The sequence below is a fragment of the Neophocaena asiaeorientalis genome, unplaced genomic scaffold (genome assembly GCF_003031525.2).
Source record: "Neophocaena asiaeorientalis asiaeorientalis breed wild unplaced genomic scaffold, Neophocaena_asiaeorientalis_V1.1 scaffold36, whole genome shotgun sequence".
NCBI classification, from domain to species: domain Eukaryota; kingdom Metazoa; phylum Chordata; class Mammalia; order Artiodactyla; family Phocoenidae; genus Neophocaena; species Neophocaena asiaeorientalis.
The window spans coordinates 4276369-4298054 of NW_020174149.1; the positions used below are offsets into that span (position 1 = coordinate 4276369).

General features: G+C 41.9%; 1 protein-coding gene across 1 annotated transcript; it reads right to left on the reverse strand.

Moving 5' to 3' along the window:
- Positions 1-2175: 2175 nt before the first annotated feature.
- Positions 2176-18129, reverse strand: LOC112406271 (ribulose-phosphate 3-epimerase-like). Its single transcript, XM_024755004.1, is given in 4 exon segments — positions 2176-2879; positions 3106-3167; positions 3169-3254; positions 18001-18129. Coding segments are annotated over 4 exon segments (981 nt in total).
- Positions 18130-21686: the final 3557 nt, after the last annotated feature.

Consider the following 21686-nt stretch of genomic DNA (forward strand, 5'->3'; position numbering starts at 1 on the left):
GATTTCTTTGGTTTTACTGCTGACCTGTTGGTTTCTTTTAGTAACATGTTGTTTAGTCTCCACATGTTCGTTTTTTTCTCATTTTTCTTTCTGTGGTTGATTTCCAGTTTCATTCCATTGTGGTCAGAAAAGAAGCTTGAAATAATTTCTGCCCTCTTAAATCTGTTGAGGCTTATTTTGTGACCTAGTATGTGGTCTATCCTAGATAATGTTCCATGAGCAATTGAAAAGAATGTGCATTCTGTGTTTTTTGAATGTAGTGTCTTGTAGATATCAATTAATTCCAACTGGTTTATTGTATCTTTTAGGACCTCTGTTGCCTTGTTGATTTTCTGTATGGATGATCTGTCCATTGATGTTAGTGAGGTGTTAAAGTCTCCTATTGTTATTGTATCATTGTCAATTTCTGCCTTTACATCTGTTAGTATTCGTTTTATATATTTAGGTGCTCCTATATTGGGTGCATATATGTTAACGAGTGTAATATCCTCTTCTAGTATTGATCGCTTTATCATTATATAATGCCTTCTTTGTCTTTCTTTATGGCCTTTGTTTTATAGTCTATTTTTGTCTGATATGAGTTTTGCTACTCCCACTTTCTTGTCATTTCTATTTACATGAAATATATTTTTCTATGCCCTTACTTTCAGTCTGTGTGTAACTTTTGCCCTGAAGTGAGTCTCTTATAGGCAGCACATTGTAGGTTCTTGTTTTTGTATCCAATCTGCCACTCTGTGTCTTTTGATTGGAGCATTTAGTCCATTGACATTTAAAGTAATTATTGATAGGTATATACTTACTGCCATTTTAATCCTTGTTTTCCAGTTGTTTTTGTAGTTCTTCTTTTTTCATTTCTTCTTCTTTTTGTTTTTCTTTTTGTGATTTGATGATTTTCTTTTGTATACTTGAGTTCCTTTCTTTTTTGGTTTTTGTGAAGCTATTGTATGTTTTTCATTTGTGTTTACCATAGATTTCAAGTATGTTGACCCATAACTATATCTTCTTGCTTTAAACGAATAGTCATTTAAGTTCAGACACATTCTAAAAGATCTACATTTTATACTCCCCTCTCCTACATTTTGTGATTTTGACATCCTATTTTACATTTTCATGCTTATCCTTTTACTGTTTATTGTGGTTATAACCTCTTTTATAATTTTAATTATTTTTTAATCTTGGTACTGGCTTATTTAAGTGATCTTCAATCCTTTCATATATTGCCTTTTCTACTGTGATTTTCCCTTTCTTATAGAGTCTTGCTTCTTTCCTTTTCTTTTTTTTTAGGACTGATTTGTAGGTTTAATGAGATTATATCAACATACTTTATAATCTACAAAGCATAAATTTATATGACAGCTACTTTGTATTGAGCATCCTCAAATTCTACTACCCTACAATTCTAGGAATAGTAGTGGAAGCTTTACATATATAATTAATAGTATCTCTTAATCCTCAACACAACCCCCCACTGTTGTTATGATTATATTCAATATATAAATCAGTTAATAATCAGCTCAGAGAGGTTGGTTGGATTGGTTTGCTAAGGTCAAACAAATAGAAAGGGGAAGAGAGTCAGGATTCAACTTAATATTACTTCTAAATAGAGGCCTTCCTTTCCTTTTAGCATAGAGCTAGGAAAACATCTTATGTACTTAAGAATAGCGGGTGTGATTAAGAAAAAGGGGAAATGGGGTTGGTGGAGGGTGGGTGGGGCTTGGGGGAAGAACCACTGAATAACCTGCCCCTAGAGCAAAGCTAACAAAGAAAACACCCTGATAAAACTTGTGCCTGCGTTTTACAACAGACCACCTGAAAATCCCTGGACTTCATAATACATTGTTTTTTATGTATGAAATATAAGGTGCAAAGTAAAAAATAGATGTTTCTGAAGCTAGAAGAGCCATCCCAGCCAGATCCCAACTTAGTTATCACACACACACACAAGTCAAAAATGACATGAAACAGGAAAAACCGGACTTCCTTTGCTTTCAGAAAAGCCAAGAAGCAAAGAAAATTCTTTTTAGAAATTCAGAAAAAAAATTTTTTTCATAGTAGCTAATATGCCTTTCTTAGGCATTAAGACACATTTCTGTTCATAACCTTGATATACCCATATGCTTACTCTTTATGAAAATCAAGTCTCCCAGTAAAAATGGTATTTTACCACACTAATCTTTAAATTGCATCACTGAAAATGTAATACACACCAATTTCTAACCTCTTGGAACATTCTGCAAAATGGATTTTAGTCACTGGAATGAATAATTGCTCAGAAAAGCAGCACTGCCTCAACTGTGGTACGATTTGGTAGGTAATATTCTTGTTTTCCAGTAAAAAGGAGATCTCGTAAGCAGAAACACTGGACTCCTTGTGGTTCCATTGATCAAGAGAACGTTTCTGAGCAGCTTCTAAGCAAATATTTCTTAACAGGTTGATCACAGATCTGGGGTCTTCACTCCTCATAATGACACTGCCAGATACAATCACGTTAGCTCCTGCCTCTGCACATTTATGGATGGTGTCAGGACCTACTCCACCATCAACCTCAATGTCCAAAGACGGGAACCGGGTCCTCAACCAGTGAACCTTTGGCATCATATCTTCCGTGAATTTCTGCCCTCCAAACCCAGCTTCCACAGTCATAACCAAGGCCATATCTATCTGATGAGCCCATGGTGCCAAATACTCAACTGTAGTTCCTGGTTTGATAGCAAGGCCAACCTTCATTCCATTCTCCCGAATGTCTTTGATCAAAGCCCCCGGGTTCTCAGTAGCCTCGAGATGAAAAGTATATTGATTGGCTCCTGCTATAGCCATTGGTTTTACCCACTGTTCCGGCCTGGACACCATCATGTGCATGTCAAAGAAAGGGTCCTGGGCTTCCCTGGTGGCGCAGTGGTTGAGAGTCTGCCTGCCGATGCAGGGGACACGGGTTCGTGCCCCGGTCCGGGAAGATCCCACATGCCGCGGAGCAGCTGGGCCCGTGAGCCATGGCCACTGAGCCTGCGCGTCCGGAGCCTGTGCTGCGCAACGGGAGGGGCCACAACAATGAGAGGTCCACGTACCGCAAAAAAAAAAAAAAAGGAAGAAAGAAAGGGTCCTGGCCTAGCTGCTTTCGGAGGCTTTCTACCACAGGGTGACCAAAGGTGATGTTGGGAACAAAATGCATCCAGGTACAGATAATCGGCCCCTAAACTGGCCAGGTCGCTGTTGAGGATGGACAGGCCAATCTTGCAGCCGGATGCCCTTCTTTCCTATTTAGAGAAGACCCTTCAATACTTCTTTTAGTGTAAATTTAGTATTGCTGAATTCTTTTAGTGTTTGCTTGTCTGAGAAACTCTTTACCTCTCCTATTCTAAGTGCTAATCTTGATGGGTAGAATATCCTAGGTTGCAGGCTTTTTGAATATATCCTGCCACTCTCTTCTGGCCTGCAAAGTTTCTGCAGAGAAATCAACAGATAGCCTTATGGGGGTTCACTTGTAACTGACTCTTTGTTTTTCTCTTGCTGTCTTTAGAATCCTCTCTTTAACATTTGCCATTTTAATTATAATGTGTCTTGGTCTTTTTGGGTTCATCTTGTTTGGGACTCTCTGTGCCTCCTGTACCTGGATATCCATTTCCTTCTTTAGGTTTGAGGAGTTTTCAGCCATAATTTCTTCAAATACATTTTTTGATCCCCTTCCCTCTCTCTTCTCCTTCTGGAACCCCTATTATGCATAGGTTGACATGTTTTATATTATCCCATAGATCTTATATGTTGCTTTCTTTCTTTTTTTTTTTTTCATTTGTCTTTCTGTCTGCTGTTCTGATTGGGTGATTTGCATTATCCTGTCTTCCAGATCACGTATTCATTCTTCTGTGTCATTTAGTCTGCTATTCATTGCTTCTAGATTGGTTTTTATCTCAGCAATGGAATTGTCTATTTTTTATTGGTTCATGTTTATAGTTTCTAGTTCCTGTTACAGTGATCTGTGTTTCTATTGATCTTTCTTAGTTCGGTTAGCATTTTTATTACCACCTTTTTGAACTTGGGATCTAGTAGACAGATGAGCTCTGTTTCATAATTTGTTCTTTCAGAGGATTTCTCTTGTTCTTTTGATTGGGTGTAGTTCCTCTGCCTTTTCATTTTACTTAACTTTCTCTGTCTCTATGAATTTAAGAGAAACAGTTATCTGCTGTGGTCTTGAAAGGGTGTTTTTATGTGAGAACATCCCTGTGTAGACTACGTATGTCCCGTGTTTTCATGCAAGGGCTGGTTTCGGTATGGACACCAGTCACGTCTTTCCTTAGGGTGTGCTGGCTGTTATCCCCTGGACAGGGGGTGTGGTAGGTGTTGTAGTATCTAGAGCCTGTGCAGGATATGAGATGGGGCTTCCTCTCTTGCCACCCTGGCAGGAGTGGGGTCTGCCCCCCCCCAGTTGTTGGATTAGAAGCCCTCAGGGTTGGGTTCAGTAGGATCCATTGCTTGTGAGTGTGAGCCCTGCCTCAAAGGAGGTGATGCTGAAGCAAGTGAGGTCCTATGCACTGCCTACACAGGCAGCTTCAGTTCTGCTCAGAAGCTGCCCAACCCTTTCTCTGTTGTGTTTGTCCCAGATCTAGTGCAAGGCTCTGGTGTGGAGTAGCCTGGGGCTGGGGGTCGGGGCATAGTGGCTGCAGGAACTGAGGTGGCTGTGCTGCCCCCTGGGATCTGGGCTGCCTCTGTGGCAAACTTCTCCCAGGACGCACCTGCCCCAGACCTAGCGCTAAGCTGTGGTGTGGAGTGGGCGGAGCCAGGGCTCTCCGGCTGGGAGAGAACCCATGCAGACTCCTGAGCACACTGACAATGGCCATCACTGCAGAGGGAGTCTAAGTTTTTAACAGGCTCCTGGAGGGACTCTGATATACACTGCAGTTTGAGAACTATTGAATTGTACTTGTTCCAGAAAAACTCCTCACAAGCATCTGTATTTCCCTTCTTGCACATATAACTCTTTGTCCCATCTGCTCTAAATGGCAAACAGTATGCACCGTTAGCTTGTAAAAATACTTCACATACGTCTTGGAAAATCTTTTAATCACTTTACTTTCTTTTCTCTGAGCACTTCTTTTTATCTTTGAGCTTTGGAGTGCCAAACTGAGGTCAGTCCTAAATACTTTTTTGACCAACATTAACATCAAAAGGACTTCACTGTAATCCAGCTCATCTAAGCCATTTTCACCATTTATCTTCAGCCCAGTATTACCAAGGAGCTGGTCAGTGGATTGAGAACAGTTTATCACACTGACAAAAGATCAGAGTTCACTGAGCCACCAGACATGTTTGGGGGCCACAGGCACTCAACTTCTCCTGCCTGTTCCCTGGAAAAGGTGGACATGAGGAATCCCTCTAAGTCTTTGGGCAGTGAGGGGGGTCCTGAGTGAGGGGGCACTTGCCCCTGACCTAGAGAAAAGCTTTCGCATCTCATGCCTTTTCCTCTGAAGTCTAGTCTGCCTGGAATGGCCATCCCCACTTGCCATGCCCATAAACTCCTATCCACCCTTCAAGTCCCAGCTCAGAAATGTGTAGTGATAATAAAAACACTCATCATAAATCAGGTTTCCCTCTTCTATTCTGTCCTAGCATGCTATAATTTCCCTTTATAACACTCATCAAATCTGTAATGATATATTTGTGTGAATATTTTATAAGCATATGTGTATCCTGGTTGACCAAAAGCTACATGAGAGCAAAGACCATTTGCCTTCTCACACTTGTACTTATAGCCTATTACCATGCCTGACACATAGTAGGTACTTAGTTAATATTATTGGATGAATGAATTGATAGGTGTACATTTATTGAGTACTTCCACTGTGTCAGGCCCTGGGCTAAGTGCTCCTGATATATGGTTTGTTTTAATGTTCCCAGCAACCTTCTGAGGTAAGTATTATTATTACCTCTGTTGAATAGACAGGAAGTTGAGGCTCAACGATGTATTGAGAATTTTTCAGGGTCACACAGCTAATAAGTAGGAGCACTGGGATTTGATATTAAATTTGTGTACCTCTAGACCTCAGCTCATTTGAAATGGTCACCCCCCTGTTACCTTCTTGGACACCCAAATACTAGTTAGTTGTTTCTTTGCTGTTTTTTTCTCATATCATGTCAGCTATTCCTCTATTACCACACTTACCATGTTACATCATCGGGATTTAAATATGTGTATCTTTGAGCTCCATGAGTGCGTGGACTTTATTCAACTAGCAGGCCAATTCCAACCACCTCGTCCATAGCCAGGTGCAATTACAATGCCCGACAGTAAGTGCCCAGTTAACCCAGGATCAGTCTCTCTCAATACCTCATTGTCCCCTCCTGATAAAGAGAACAGATGCCATTAACATAGGTTGACAAAGTAACCAAATGAACAAACAGCTCAGAGGCAGACCAACCATATATGGAAACTTGACATATGAGATAGTGGCTATGGGAAAAGGATGGAGCCAGGACATTTGGTTATCCACATAAAAAGGAATGAAGGGCTCCCCTGGTGGCGCAGTGGTTAAGAATCTGCCTACCAATGCAGGGGACATGGGTTCGAGCCCTGGTCCGGGAAGATCACGCCGCGAAGCAGCTAAGCCTGTGTGCCACAACTACTGAGCCCACGAGCCACAACTACTGAAGCCCACATGCCTAGAGCCCGTGCTCCGCAACAAGAGAAACCACCACAATAAGAAGCCTGCACACCGCAATGAAGAGTAGCCCCTGCTCTCCGCAACTAGAGAAAGCCTGTGCACAGCAACAAAGACTCAATACAGCCAAAAAATAAATAAATTAATTTTAAAAAAGAGTAAAATTAGATTTCTATCATACACCATACACAACAATTAATTCTTTTTTTTTTTTTTTTTTTTTTTTACCAAAATTAATTCTTAATGGATTAATGACTTCCATATGAAAAACAAAACTTACAAACATGTAAAATGAGTAATTGCAGTGGTAATTAGGGAAATAAAAATTAAGACCATGATAAAATAATCATTTTAAAACCACTAAATTTGCCAAAATTAAGAAATCTGATAATAGTGTTGGCAAAGATTTGGGTCACTGCTGGTAGGGGTGTGTGTGTGTGTATATATATATAATTTTAGAAAAAAGTTTGGCAATATCTAATAAATTGTTATAATTATACTATAGCATATGCAGTAAAAAAAAAAAAATGATCATGTGCAGTTCCTGTGGAAAACAGCATAACAGTTCCTCAAAACATGGGATTACCATATGATCCAGCAATTCCACTTCTGGGTATACCCCACGGAAATGAAAGCAGGGACTTGAGCAAATATTTGTATAGCCATGTTCATAGCAGCATTATTCACAAGAGTCAAAGGTGGAAGCAGTCCAAGCATGCATCAATGGACGAACAGATGGACAAAATGCTGTGTGTATATATATATGTATATATACAATGGAATATTATTATCTCTTTTAAGGCCATTGGTTAACTGATACCAGCTAGTGCTGGACCTCCAGGATGGTGAAAGTTCTGGAAACTCTGAAAGGGAGGAAAGGCTGAATGAGATGGGATGCTGGTCTAGAAAATGCTCATGGGCTTTTTGGACAGTCTAGTTTAGAAGCACAGCTACACAAGCTTCGCTTGGCTGAAGCACTGCTCTCTTCTCTGCAGGAAGTGCACTCTCTTTGATTAAGTGAGCCACCTCACGAAGGAGCCAGATCTACAGGATCAGCCTGAAAAAGGAAAAGCCAAGCTGGAAGACACATGAGACCTAACTTCAGGTATTAGAAAACCTGTCTTTTTTTTTTTTTTTTTTTTGGGGGGGTTGGGGACCGGGAAGCCCAGAAAACCTGTCTTATAGACATGCATTCACTGTGGGCCATTCAGAGAGGAAGCTGGGTATTTAGAGGCCACAGGGAAACCGTGTAAGCTTAGATCTGGGCAAGCATCCACGAGGTAGGCTGCCTGTGAGGTCCTGGGCAAGGTCAACCATATGGGCTGTCAGAGGTTCCAGGACTGGAGGCTGGGGAAAAGAGAGAAGATGACAGCTAAGGTCCTCTCTCACTCTGACGATAATTCAAATGCATCCAAATGTTAGCCACCTCACCCGCCAGTAAAAATGCTCAGTCCTAGAACCACTCAGTCGACATTTATTTTGAGTTGAATTTTCTCTCTAATTGTTCCATAACCCATTCTGATCTTACCATGAACCATCTTAGCCCTTTGAACATAATCTGTGCTCCTTGGAGAATTAAAACTGCTGCCAAGGCTTAGGTTTTACTACTTATAAAGTAAGCCATGCATTTCACTAATAAAAAGCTGCTTAAAGCAGATGCATATATTTTTTTTTTATATGTTCCAGAAAGGTCATTGTTTGCTACCTCTTCTATAAACTAGTCTACCATCTTTTCAAGGTTTTCTCCCACATGCATTTATAAAGCACTACCATATTCTGCCAACAAAAGTTCTGGAAGCTCACAAGATACTGAACTTAAAGATTTATATAAACAGCCACAGGCAGGTCTTTTTTGTGTGTGTGTGGTACACGGGCCTCTTCACTGTTGTGGCCTCTCCCGTCGCGGAGCACAGGCTCCAGACGCGCAGGCTCAGCGGCCATGGCTCACGGGCCTAGCCGCTCCGCGGCATGTGGGACCTTCCCGGACCAGGGCACGAACCCGTGTCCCCTGCATCGGCAGGCGGACTCTCAACCACTGCGCCACCAGGGAAGGCAGGTCTGTTTTGATACTGTCCAAGACACAGTAATGAAGAGGGGATCACAAATAAGTCAGCTAAGTACAGTCACTTTAAAACCACGGATGGAAACGAGAGGCCACTGCAAGGTTTTGATCGATGCTGATGCCAACTTGAACACCGTGAGAAATGTGATGCCGATGTCTTTTCCATCTGGCAGTTTCTTTTCTTAGCAGTAATTAAATCAGTGAAAATTGAATATAGTCATGCGAGTTGCTCACATTTTTTTAGCAGCAATCATGAAACCAAACCCCATTGATACACTTTGAAAATCTACAGCTGACGAATTTTTAAATGTCAGGTCCATGCTAGTTTATTTTGCAGGCTACTCCAGGGGAGCCAGGCATCAGCCCAAGTCTTCCCCGCAGGCAGGAGGAAGGCTTCTCCTCCAGAGCTGCAGGCAGAGCCCACTGGGCTCTGTGTCCCTTTCCTGGCACCATCTGGGTGGTGTCACCGTGAAATTTTCTGCGTGTGCTGCCAGCACTGGCATCCTGTCAAATCCTGGCCCAATACTTCAAGTGTGTATACGTATAGCTGATTCACTTCATCATACAGCAGAAACTAACACAACATTGTAAACCAATAATACTCCAATAAAGATGTTACAATTTAAAAAAAAAAGTACTTCAAGCGTGTGCTGAGTCAGAACAGGTACAGGAATTAAGTAACCGCTTTGTACCCACGTTTACATATTGCAGCTTGTGAGCAAGTTGGCTCAGGTGTGCTTCTTCCTTTCTTTGGCCATTGGTTTCCCCTGCCCAGGATCAGTTGGCTGCCAGGCGTGACCTGAAGGGTTACTTCATCGCTGTCATTTGATGAGTTACTGACAGCATGTTTGAAGTTGTCCTTTCATTCTTGTGAGGCCACTTCTTTCTGTTGTGGAATCACTTCTCCCCTCAGAACATACAAACCTACACTACCTACACGTGTCCCTGAACCTGTGTCTGGAGACCCTCAGGAAAGGGGAGCAATCATGACTTTGGTCTTAAGAGCATCTCACTACCTTTCTCCTCACCCAGAGTGTGAATACAGGAAAAGAAGCAGAGGCCACCTTTAGAGACGGAGTAGGGAAAGTAAGGAGCTGACTCAGACTCACAAAGAACTTAGCAGTGAATAGTGCAGACGTTAGCACCTCGTGCTGAGTGGGCAGTGCCAAATATGGACCTACTTTTGAAAGTTAATAGTGATTATGAAATAGGGGCTGGCTCTCAGTGTGACACAGAGACTGAGGCTGCTGCTGACGAGGGAACATCAAAGCAATGTATGGGGAAACCTAGATGCCAGTGAGGTTTGCCCTTAACACACCAAGCTGCCGTGTGAACCCAAAACAGAAAGGCCTGAACCAAGGGCTGGGGTCCACCGAACTGGTCCAGAGGTGGTGCTGAGAGAAGACAGAGGGACACAAGTGGAGGTGAGACGTGGGAAGACCTAGATGCCCAACGTCCAGGATGCTTTCATGCCCAAACACAAGGCTGAGGACACGACCTAGAGAGGAAATGGCACAGGTAAGAAACAGAGGCAGGAGGGTGCTGGCAAAGTTAGAGAGTAAGGCAGTCGCATAGATATTCTTAGAAAACAATGTTTAAACAACACCAAATGTATATTTCTGGACCCTGAAGTGGCAAGGAAGATCCTTCCAAAACAAAAATGGGAGTGGGTAAGATCAGGAGGCAAAAGGGCTGTTAAAAGCAGTGATTTGGTCTAGTTTTAGCTAGAGTATATAATTATATACTGAGATGAAACAGATCCCACATCACCATGGGGGGATGGAGCTGGAGCCCCCCACCGGGCTGGCTGTTGGGGGCCTGGTTCTGAAAGCTGGGCCAGTGAGCACGCAGAGCCCCCTGGAGCCGATGCCGACAGGCCAGGTAGCAGGGGACACGGGGACACGGAAGCCTCTGGACACTGACGTGTGGACAGTCAGCTCTACTTGCCTGGCAGTTTCTGGGCACTACCCCCTCCCCACCTTCACCAGGCTATTATCAAGAGAAAGGAAGGCTGTGTTCAGTGATCCTAGGGAAGGTTTTCCCTTTTCTCATGCAGAAAATAAAAAGGAGAAGCAAGCTGAGTCATCAGGAAAAAGAATTATAACCTGATACTAAGTTTAGTTGAAACTTTTGTGACTGTTCTAAAGAGAACAGATGAGAGACACATGGGAACCACTGGAGAAGGAGGCCAGGAGGGGAACTCAGGTAACCTGGGGACAGGGATGTGAACATGGCCATGACCCCCTTTCTCCTAGGGAGACAGAAGCAAACTGTGATCTGGGCCTATTGGCACGGAATGGGGCTCTGCAACCTTCCCTGTTCCAAAAATGGTGGGGTGTCTGGTGAGTTCAAGATCCAGCTCTCCCCTCCTTGGCTTGCCCACAGGCAGAGTCTCTTCCCTCTCTCCTTTGCTCCTGCCCACCTGCCCTGGAGCACCCCTCCTCCCCACTGCTTACCCAGCACCCCAGCAGCTCTCAGTGCCCAGCAGCTCACAGATCTGTCCTCTAAGCCCACCATTTAATCATAACAGGTAAATCTCAACACTTCACTAAGTGCCAGGAAGGGTTCTAAGTGCTTTTGCATATCTTAACTCCTTTAATCTTCATAAACAACCCTATAAGGTAGGTCTTACTTTTATTCCTCCCTGGGAAGACAGGGGCACAGAGAGGTGGAGTGACTTGCCCAAGGTCACACAGCTAGTGAGCAGCAGAGCTAGGATTTGAACCCTGGAAGTCTGGCACCGACATCTGTGCTCTCAACCACTCCATTATTCTGCCTCTCAATGCCAGCTTGTCCTAGGATGCTGGATGTTAGGTTGTATAAGTTAATTTTTAGGTTAGGCCAGTGAGGCCTCCCGCAAGCATACTCGGCCCTGCTTAACTCCTGAGCCCATCAGGACCAAGGCAGATGACTTCCAGGGTCCTGGCACCCTGCCCAACTCTGGCCAGGCCCCTTCCCCTGTATCCCCAGCCAATCTCTGACCTGGAACCACGCTATACTCTGGCTGACCTTCATTACCGCCTCTACCTAGAAGCCCCAGTTACAGCACACACTTCACAGAGCTGGGTCCTCTCTCTAACAGTGAAATGGCCCAGGGTTTCCACTTTCCCTGCACTGGATTGCTCACTACTCTTCCTCCTACCAGCCTCCTCCCACTCCCCACAAGCCCCTGCTACCCTGCTGAGCCCACCTAAATGGTGAGGGCAGGCACCACCTTTGTGCCATGCTTCTGGCCTCAAAGGTGCAGATCACAGCATTTTGCATGGCTGCTTGACTGGTTAAAAACTTCTGAAAACAAACTAGTAAGTGAAATGCATTAAAGTGGCCACGGGAAAGGAGTTCTCTCAAATCCCTGACCTTAGAAAGTCAACCAAGGAGTCTGCTAGACCCTCTCTCCACGTGACCTCAGTGTTTAGCATTATCTAACCACGCTGACGTGTGGGTGGTGGGACAGAGCCCCCAGCAGTGTGACCCAGGGAAACATGAAGGGGGTCCTCGGCATGGTTTGGGGGCCGTGCAGAGTAAAGCAATGAAGAGCAGAGAGGAATGATAAGCAGCTCTGGCTTACACATCAGTATGGTGCTTCTCTAAGGTTTATCACAGGTGTCCATCAGACACTTAAGATTGAGGTGATGGGTGAAATTGATATTTGCTTATTTGACTCAAGCATTCATTCCCAAGGACATAATCTCAATTCAGAGTTTCCAGGTGAAGCTTTGCCAGAAATATTGCCAACTCTGCTGTCCAGGGATTTTGCAAGAATATGGTTAACTTATGGCCACTAAGTGATAATAGAAGATTCTGGGGACTGTCAGGTCAGTTACAAACAGCTAAGAAACACATAGGTATAAATTAATTAGTAGTATTTTAAGTAACCTAGACACTAAAACAATATTCTCCAAAGCATGTTCCAATGGATAATTAGAATAAGTATAGAGAAAAAAATATTCATAGTCAAATAAACTTGGGAAATACAGAGTTAAAGCTAAACAGGCTTTTTGACTACACAGCTTCCCAGGGGCCTTAGCATGTGAGTGAGCACTGCAGTCTGCAGCAAGGGCATCCATCATATGCAGCTTTTCTCACACTTTTTGGTCACCAGCCCCCCTGCCCCCCATTTTCTTCCCCTCATAGGAATGCATGAACTTGGTTGCCCAGAACAGTGCTGCTTTAATGTTAACTGAAAGTAAAATGGTTAGACCACCTCGACCTCTATGAGAAGTGTGCTGTTGGAACCCTATTGGAACAGGCAGTGGTCATCAATAGTGGCTAAAATCAATAGATGAAAGGCCCACAGGGAACATTATCATATATGGATCAGGCTGAGGCCAACTGAACCCACCAATGAGTCCTAACACCACAAAAAGAGACGCACTCCTAGGGATTAAAACAGGTGTTCCAGCAAAATGGTACATGTATGTTCACAGCATCACTATTCACAGAAGTCAAAAGGTGGAAACAACCCAAATGTCTATCAACTGAGGAATAAATAAAATCACACAATGGAATATTATTTAGCCATAAAAAGGAATGCAGGGGACTTCCCTGGTGGCGCAGTGGTTAGGAATCTGCCTGCCAATGCAAGGGACACGGGTTCAAGCCCTGGTCCAGGAAGATCCCACATGCCACAGAGCAACTAGGCCCGTGTGCCACAACTACTGAGCTTGCGCTCTAGAGCCCGTGAGCCGCAACTGCTGAGCCCGTGTGCCACAGCTACTGGAGCCCGTGCTCCGCAACAAGAGAAGCCACCGCAATGAGAAGTCCACGCACCATAACAAGGAGGAGCCTGCGCTCACCGCAACTAGAGAAAGCCCACGTGCAGCAACAAAGACCCAACACAGCCAAAAGTTAATTAATTAATTAATTATTTATTTTCGAAAAGGAATGTAGTACTGACACGTGCTAAAAACATGCATGAGCCTTGGAAACATTATACTAAGTGAAAGAAGCCAGATACAAAAGGCCACGTATTACATGATTCCATTTATATGAAAAATTCAGAGAGACAAAAAGATTCATGGCTGCCAGGGGCTGGGGAGAGGGAGATGGGGAATGACTACTTAATGGGTACAGAGCTTCTTTTTGAGGTGACGGGAAAGTTCCAGAATTAGATAGTGGTGGTAGTTGCACAACATGGTGAATGTACTAAATACCACTGAACTGTACACTTCAATGTGGCTAAGAGGGTAAATTTGATGTTATGTGTATTTTACCAAATATAAGAGATAGAGAAAGCGAGGCAGGACATAACTCCTGATGGGGTGTAACAGGAAGTTCACAGCACCTCCCATGAGGTAGTCTTGCCAAAAAATCCAACTTGGTTATGCCTCTAGAGCCAACTACCAGCTTACAGGAAAAACAAGGGGAAAGAGGAACATATTCACAACTCCGTGGGGAGGAATTCAGCAAAATCCAAAATGAGGGACAACTAAGGAACAAAAGACCAAGTTTCTTCACAAATAAATGACAGGAAAACAAACAGGAAGGACGAATAGTCAGATTTTAAAAGATTTACAAGACCTAACACCCAAATGCAACGTGCATGTCTGGATCTCAATTTAAACAAATCAACTATTTTTAAAAAGCATTAATGGGATAACCAGGAAAATCTGATGACTGACTGGATTTTTTATGATCTTAAGGAATTACCATTAAATTTGTAGGTGTGATAAGGGTCTTATGGTAAAGCAAAACAGAAAGATTTTATTTTCAGAGCTATGTACTGAGGCATTCACAGATGAAAAGATATGTCTGGGATTTGCTGTAAAGTAATTCAGTGTGAGGAGGGGGAGGAAAATAGTAATACAGAAGAAACAACATTAGCCATTAATTGATAATTGCTTGAAACTGGGTATTCTATCTAATTTTGTATTGAGTTTGAAAATGTCCATGATAAGAAGTTTTTTAGAAAATAAATTGCCAAGGAGACTTCCCTGGTGGCGCAGTGGTTAAGAATCTGCCTGCCCACACAAAGTAGTGTGCGCATCGGGACCCAGGGGAAGGAGCAGTGAACCCAGGGGAGACTGAACCAGACCTACCTGCTAGTGTTGGAGGGTCTCCTGCAGAGGCAGGGGGTGGCTGTGCCTCACCGTGGGGACAAGGACACTGGCAGCAGAAGTTCTGGGAAGTACTCCTTGGCGGGAGCCCTCCCAGAGTACGCCATTAGCCCCACCAAAGAGCCCAGGTAGGCTCCAGCGTTGGGTTGCCCCAGGCCAAACAACCAACAGGGAGGGAACCGAGCCCCACCCATCAGTAGTCAAGCAGATTAAAGTTTTACTGAGCTCTGCCCACTGGAGCAACAGCCAGCTCTACCCACCACCAGTCTCTCCCATCAGGAAACCTGCACAAGCCTCTTGGAGACACTCATCCACCAGAGGGAAGAGAGCAGAAGCAAGAAGAACTACAATCCTGCAGCCTGTGGAACAAAAACCACATTCACAGAAAGATAGACAAGATGAAAAGGCAGAGGGCTATGTACCAGATGAAGGAACAAGATAAAACCCCAGAAAAAAAACTAAATGAAGTGGAGATAGGCAAGCTTCCAGAAAAAGAATTCAGAATAATGATAGTGAAGATGATCCAGGACCTCAGAAAAAGAATGGAGGCAAAGATCGAGAAGGTGCAAGAAATGTTTAACAAAGACCTACAAGAATTAAAGAACAAACAGAGATGAACAATACAATAACTACGATACACAAGCTTTAAAGGAGACAATAGGCCAGATAGATTTAATTGATATTTATAGGACAATCCATCCAAAAACAGCAGATTACACTTTCTTCTCAAGTGCGCATGGAACATTCTCCAGGATGGATCACATCTTGGGTCACAAATCAAGCCTTAGTAAATCTGAGAAAATTGAAATCATATCAAGCATCTTTTCTGATAACAATGCTATGAGATTAGAAATGAATTACAGGGGAAAAAATGTAAAAAACACAAACACATGGAGGCTAAACACTACATTACTAAATAACCAAGAGATCACTGAAGAAATCAAAGAGGAAATAAAAAAATACCTAGAGACAAATGACAACACACGACAATCCAATACCTGTGGGATGCAGTGAAAGCAGTTCTACGAGCGAAGTATATAGCTATACAAGCCTACCTCAAGAAACAAAAATCTCATGTAAATAATCTAACCTTACAACTAAAGGAGGTAGAGAAAGAAGAACAAACAAAACCCAAAGTTAGCAGAAGGAAAGAAATCATAAAGATCAGAGCAGAAATAAATGAAATACAAACAAAGAAAACAATAGCAAAGATCAATAAAACTAAAAGCTGATTCTTTAAGATAAACAAAATTGATAAAACATTAGCCAGACTCATCAAGAAAAAGAGGGTGAGGACTCAAATCAATAAAATTAGAAATGAAAAAGGAGAAGCTACAACAGACACTATTTACAGGTGAATTCTATCAAACATTTAGAAAAGAGCTAACACCCATCCCTTTCAAACTCCTCCAAAAAATTGCAGAGGAAGGAACACTCTCAAACTCATTCTATGAGGCCACCATCACCCTGATACCAAAACCAGACAAAGATACTACAAAAAAAGAAAATTACAGACCAATATCACTGATAAATATAGATGCAAAATCCTCAACAAAATACTAGCAAACAGAATCCAACAACACATTACAAGGATCATACACCATGATCAAGTGGGATTTATCCCAGGGATACAAGGATTCTTCAATATATGGAAATCAATCAATGTGATACACCATATTAACAAATTGAAAAATAAAAACCATATGATCATCTCAATAGATGCAGAAAAAGCTTTTGACAAAATTCAACGCTCATTTATGACAAAAACTCTCCAGAAGGTGGGCATAGAGGGAACCTACATCAACATAATAAAGTCCATATACGACAAACCCACAGCAAACATCATTCTCAATGGTGAAAAACAGAAAGCATTTCCTCTAAGATCAGGAACAAGACAACGATGTCCCCACTATTATTCAACATAGTTTTGGAAGTCCTAGCAAACAGCAATCAGAGAAGAAAAAGAAATAAAAGGAATACAAGTTGGAAAAGAAGAAGTAAAACTGTCACTGTTTGCAGATGACATGATACTATACATCAAGAAATGTATACACTGATGTGTGTAAAATGGATGACTAATAACAACCTGCTGTATAAAAAAAAAAAAGGTACTAATAGGGAAGGACTCTAAGACACATCAATAAGTAAGAAAAATAAGGTGTAGAACGGAGAGTTATAATATGCTGCATTTGCATAAAAATAAGAATGATTTTTCTGCTTTTTGAAAAAAAAAAAGTGAATTCGCCTGCCAATGCAGGGGACACGGGTTCAATCCCTGATCCGGGAAGATCCCACATGCCGTGGAACAACTAAGCCCGTGCACCACAACCACTGAGCCTGCGCTCTAGAGCCCACGAGCCACAACTACTGAGCCCACCTGCCACAACTACTGAAGCCCACACCCCTAGAGCCAGTGCTCCGCAAGAAGAGAAGCCACTGCAATGAGAAGCCCACAACTGCCACGAAGAGTGGCCCCCACTCACTGCCAACTAGAGAAAGCCCATGCACAGCAACAAAGACCCAATGCAACCAAAAATAAATAAATAAATTTTAAAAAAGAAAGAAAGAAAATAAATTGCCAAGCAGCAGATGAAAAGAACCTAGTCTTGGACATGAGGTAATTTTCTAATCATCAATCCTCTTTGTAAATGTAGGATGTTAAAATTGGACCTAAAGTTTGTAAGATCAGGATTTTTCAATATTAATGAGGTTTTTTCTTCCAGTTTTATTGAGATATAAGTGACATACAGCACTTATACAGATAAGCTTAAGATACATAGCATAATGATTTGATTACTTACATGGTGAAGTGATTGTCACAATATGTTTAGTAAACATCTCACATGGATACAAAATTAAAGAAATAGAAAAAAACTTTTTCCTTGTGATGAGAACTCGTAGGCTTTACTCTCTTAACAATTTTCATCTGTAACACACAGCAGTGCTCATTATGTTGATCATGTGGTACATTACATCCCTAGTGCTTATTTATCTTATAACTGGAAGTTTGTACCTTTTGACCATCTTCCTCCAATTTCTCCTCCCCTCACCCCTGGCCACTGGTAACCACAAATCTGATCTGTCAGATCAGGACTTCTATCCTTTGTGCCATATTTTAGGCTAAAAATTATCATTCTCAGAATGGAGGTTAGTTACCTTTAGAGTCAAGAAAAGTAAAAACAAAAGCTAGAATTTTCAGTACTTACTGTGCACAGTGTTTGAAGTGTCTTACGTGTATTAATTTCTTGTTCACAATCTTCTGCTGGCTTCCCATCCCACTCAGAGTAAAATGCAGAATCTTCACCATGCTATCATGTCCAGCGTGAGCTGGCACGGGGTACTGCTCTCCCTTCCTCCGCATGGCCTCCCCTTATTCCTTGAACACAGTTGGTGCTCTTCTGCCTCAGGGCCTTCGAACTTGCTATTCTCACTAACTGGGCTATGCTTTTCCCCACTGAACTGCCTGGTGCTCTCCCTCACCTCCTGCAGGTCAGACTTTCCATGTCTCCCTCCTTATGTAACATGGTTGTGTACACCGCACACCCACCATCACTCTCCTCCCCTTCAACACTTTTTCCCTGCTTTATTTATTTATTTTTCTTAGCATGTATCACCCTCTGATAAATTATTTATTGTCTGTCTGCCCCCAGTGGATTACAGACTCTATTAAACCTGGGGCTTTGTTTTATTCACAGAAACATGTTCTCAGAACAATGCCTGACGCATAGTAATGTTCACTAAGTATGTATTGAATGAATGCATAAATTTAGTCCATATAAATTAAAGACCTAAATGTAAGGCCAGAAACTATCAAACTCTTAGAGGAAAACATAGGCAGAACACTCTATGACATAAATCACAGCAAGATCCTTTCTGACCCACCTCCTAGAGTAATGGAAATAAAAACAAAAATAAACAAATGGGACCTAATGAAACTTCAAAGCTTTTGCACAGCAAAGGAAACCATAAACAAGAGCAAAAGACAACCCTCAGAATGGGAGAAAATATTTGCAAATGAAGCAACTGACAAAGGATTAATCTCCAAAATTTACAAGCAGCTCATGCAGCTCAATAACAAAAAAACAAACAACCCAATCCAAAACTGGGCAGAAGACCTAAATAGACATTTCTTCAAAGAAGATATACAGATTGCCAACAAACACATGAAAGAATGCTCAACATCATTAATCATTAGAGAAATGCAAATCAAAACTACAATGAGATATCATCTCACACCAGTCAGAATGGCCATCATCAAAAAATCTAGAAACAATAAATGCTGGAGAGGGTGTGGAGAAAAGGGAACACTCTTGCACTGCTGGTGGGAATGTGAATTGGTTCAGCCACTATGGAGAACAGTATGGAGGTTCCTTAAAAAACTACAAATAGAATTACCATATGACCCAGCAATCCCACTACTGGGCATATACCCTGAGAAAACCAAAATTCAAAGAGTCATGTACCAAAATGTTCATTGCGGCTCTATTTACAATAGCCCGGAGATGGAAACAACCTAAGTGCCCATCATCGGATGAATGGATAAAGAAGATGTGGCACATATATACAATGGAATATTACTCAGCCATAAAAAGAAACGAAATTGAGCTATTTGTAATGAGATGGATAGACCTAGAGTCTGTCATACAGAGTGAAGTAAGTCAGAAAGAAAAAGACAAATACCGTATGCTAACACATATATATGGAATTTAAGAAAAAAAAATGTCATGAAGAACCTAGGGGTAAGACAGGAATAAAGACGCAGACCTACTGGAGAACGGACTTGAGGATATGGAGAGGGGGAAGGGTGAGCTTTGACAGGGCGAGAGAGATTTATGGACATATACACACTAACAAACGTAGTAAGGTAGATAGCTAGTGGGAAGCAGCCGCATGGCACAGGGATATTAGCTCGGTGCTTTGTGACAGCCTGAGAAACATACCCATGTATCTTTGGGGGCTGAAATATGTTTCCATAGTGGCCAAGACCCTCTGGTTTAGCTGGATCTAGTTAACCTGGGCCAAGATGCAGAGCAGTGTGGGAAGATCTGCCCTCCTGGTTCATTCCAGCCTACAGCAGGGACAGCTAGAGGAGGTGGCCTACAGCCCTCTTGAGGCTGGGATGACTGCTCTCTTCCTGAGAAGAATGAGATTAGGTGAAGGTCCCACTGAGGGCTGGCAGCATCTGCTGGAAATAAACTTGGAAGAAGTGACATAGCTGGATAAAGTGGGGAATCATAAGAATGTTATGGAATGTTCGAGGTTCCCAAATGAATGTGTTCTCAGGGGAGAGCTGGACACTACACAGATGGACTGAAATTCTAAGTGGCAAACATCCCACTGAGCAGTGCTCTGGAGGAGGACTGGGCCCTGAAAGCCGTCGAATGTATTTTGAAGAATTTCACTCCAACCTGAGATGATCTCTTCAATTATTCTTCAGGTTGCTGTTCAAAGGAATCTGGGTTTTCTCCAAAGGAAGCCAGGTGACCAGGTTTCCTTTGGAACCCGAGTCAGGCAACTAACCATACTTCAGAAGCTGGACTCTGTGTCTTATGCCTCCACCCTAAAACTGCAACAGAACTGAGCTTCCATATATCGTAGAACAAAGTAGGGAGCTTATCTGCTTAAGAAACAGCATGGTTGAAATAATGAGACTCTGAGAAGGAAGCTGTGTCTCATCTTACCAGCTGCTTACTTCCTGAAAAGCTGTACAAGAAAATAACATGTTCATGACCGGAACGTTTAAGTCAGCTAGGTGATCGTGCTGATTAAAAGATTCCTATGGGAAATATTTTGGTAAAGTAAATAATCCTTATAGGTTCAAAACTGAAACACATTTCTAAACTTCCCGTTTTCACACAGCAAAGTCTCTCTTTATCAGCCTGTTTCACCTCTGAAAGCCACCTCGCTGAATTTCAGTATCAGTTATGCCAAATAACCACCTCTTGGCTGTGAAAGGATTTTCCTGCAGCCTCTCAAAGACAAGACAGATGGCGTTCCATTGGGGGTAGTCCCAGCTCTTTGTTTTAGCAAATATTGACACTTCTGTAGGAAACAGATTCAGATACTGTTTCTTCCTAACTCATTCTGGCAGTCCTGAAGGTTTGGAGATATTTAGTGCAACGGAATTGGGAAAGTGCACTTCCCACTGAATTAAGAAAGACATACATCAGGGTGAGTCATGTTCATGGTTAATTGATGCTTGTAAGAGTCACAAAGCAGTAAATAACACACTGTGATCACAAAGCACTTTCAGACAGAAATAAGACAGAAAGGGAGAAAGGAGACAACTGAAGGAAAATGCACTTCAAAAAAATTCCAGTTACTGTATGAAACTCTTTTTTTTAAGATCCTTTCTAATCTAGATGTTAGTAACAGCAAGGTTATGATAGTTTTATTCAGAAAATTAGGGAATATTTACTGTAACTCAAAATTAGGATATATTGATGAAAAGGACTGAAAGTCATCATACATGGTCCTTTTGGGAGAGTAATTGGCAGACTATATCTAACTCCTCTAAAAGTTTATATTCTTTCACTCAAAAATTTAGGGGAATTCATGCTATAGAAATAACCAGATATGTGCCCAAAATTATGTCTAAAAGAAGTTTATTGTAAAATTGTTTATAATAGTGAAAATATATGACAACAACCTAAACATTTATCAGTAGTAAACTCTTTAACTAAATCAAGGCACATCTGTGTTCTGGGATATTTTGCAGCTTATAAAGATGACAGTGTGGAACTATATTTGCTTATAGTGGTTTTTAAAAAGCAGTTACAAAAACAATTTGTTACAAAAACAAATTATTTTTATAAAAATTGTTATATAACTTACATATAGTATTATATAAATTATAAAAATTATTTTTATAAAAATAATATAAATACAGGTGTGCATACTATGTTGGGTGGGGAAATT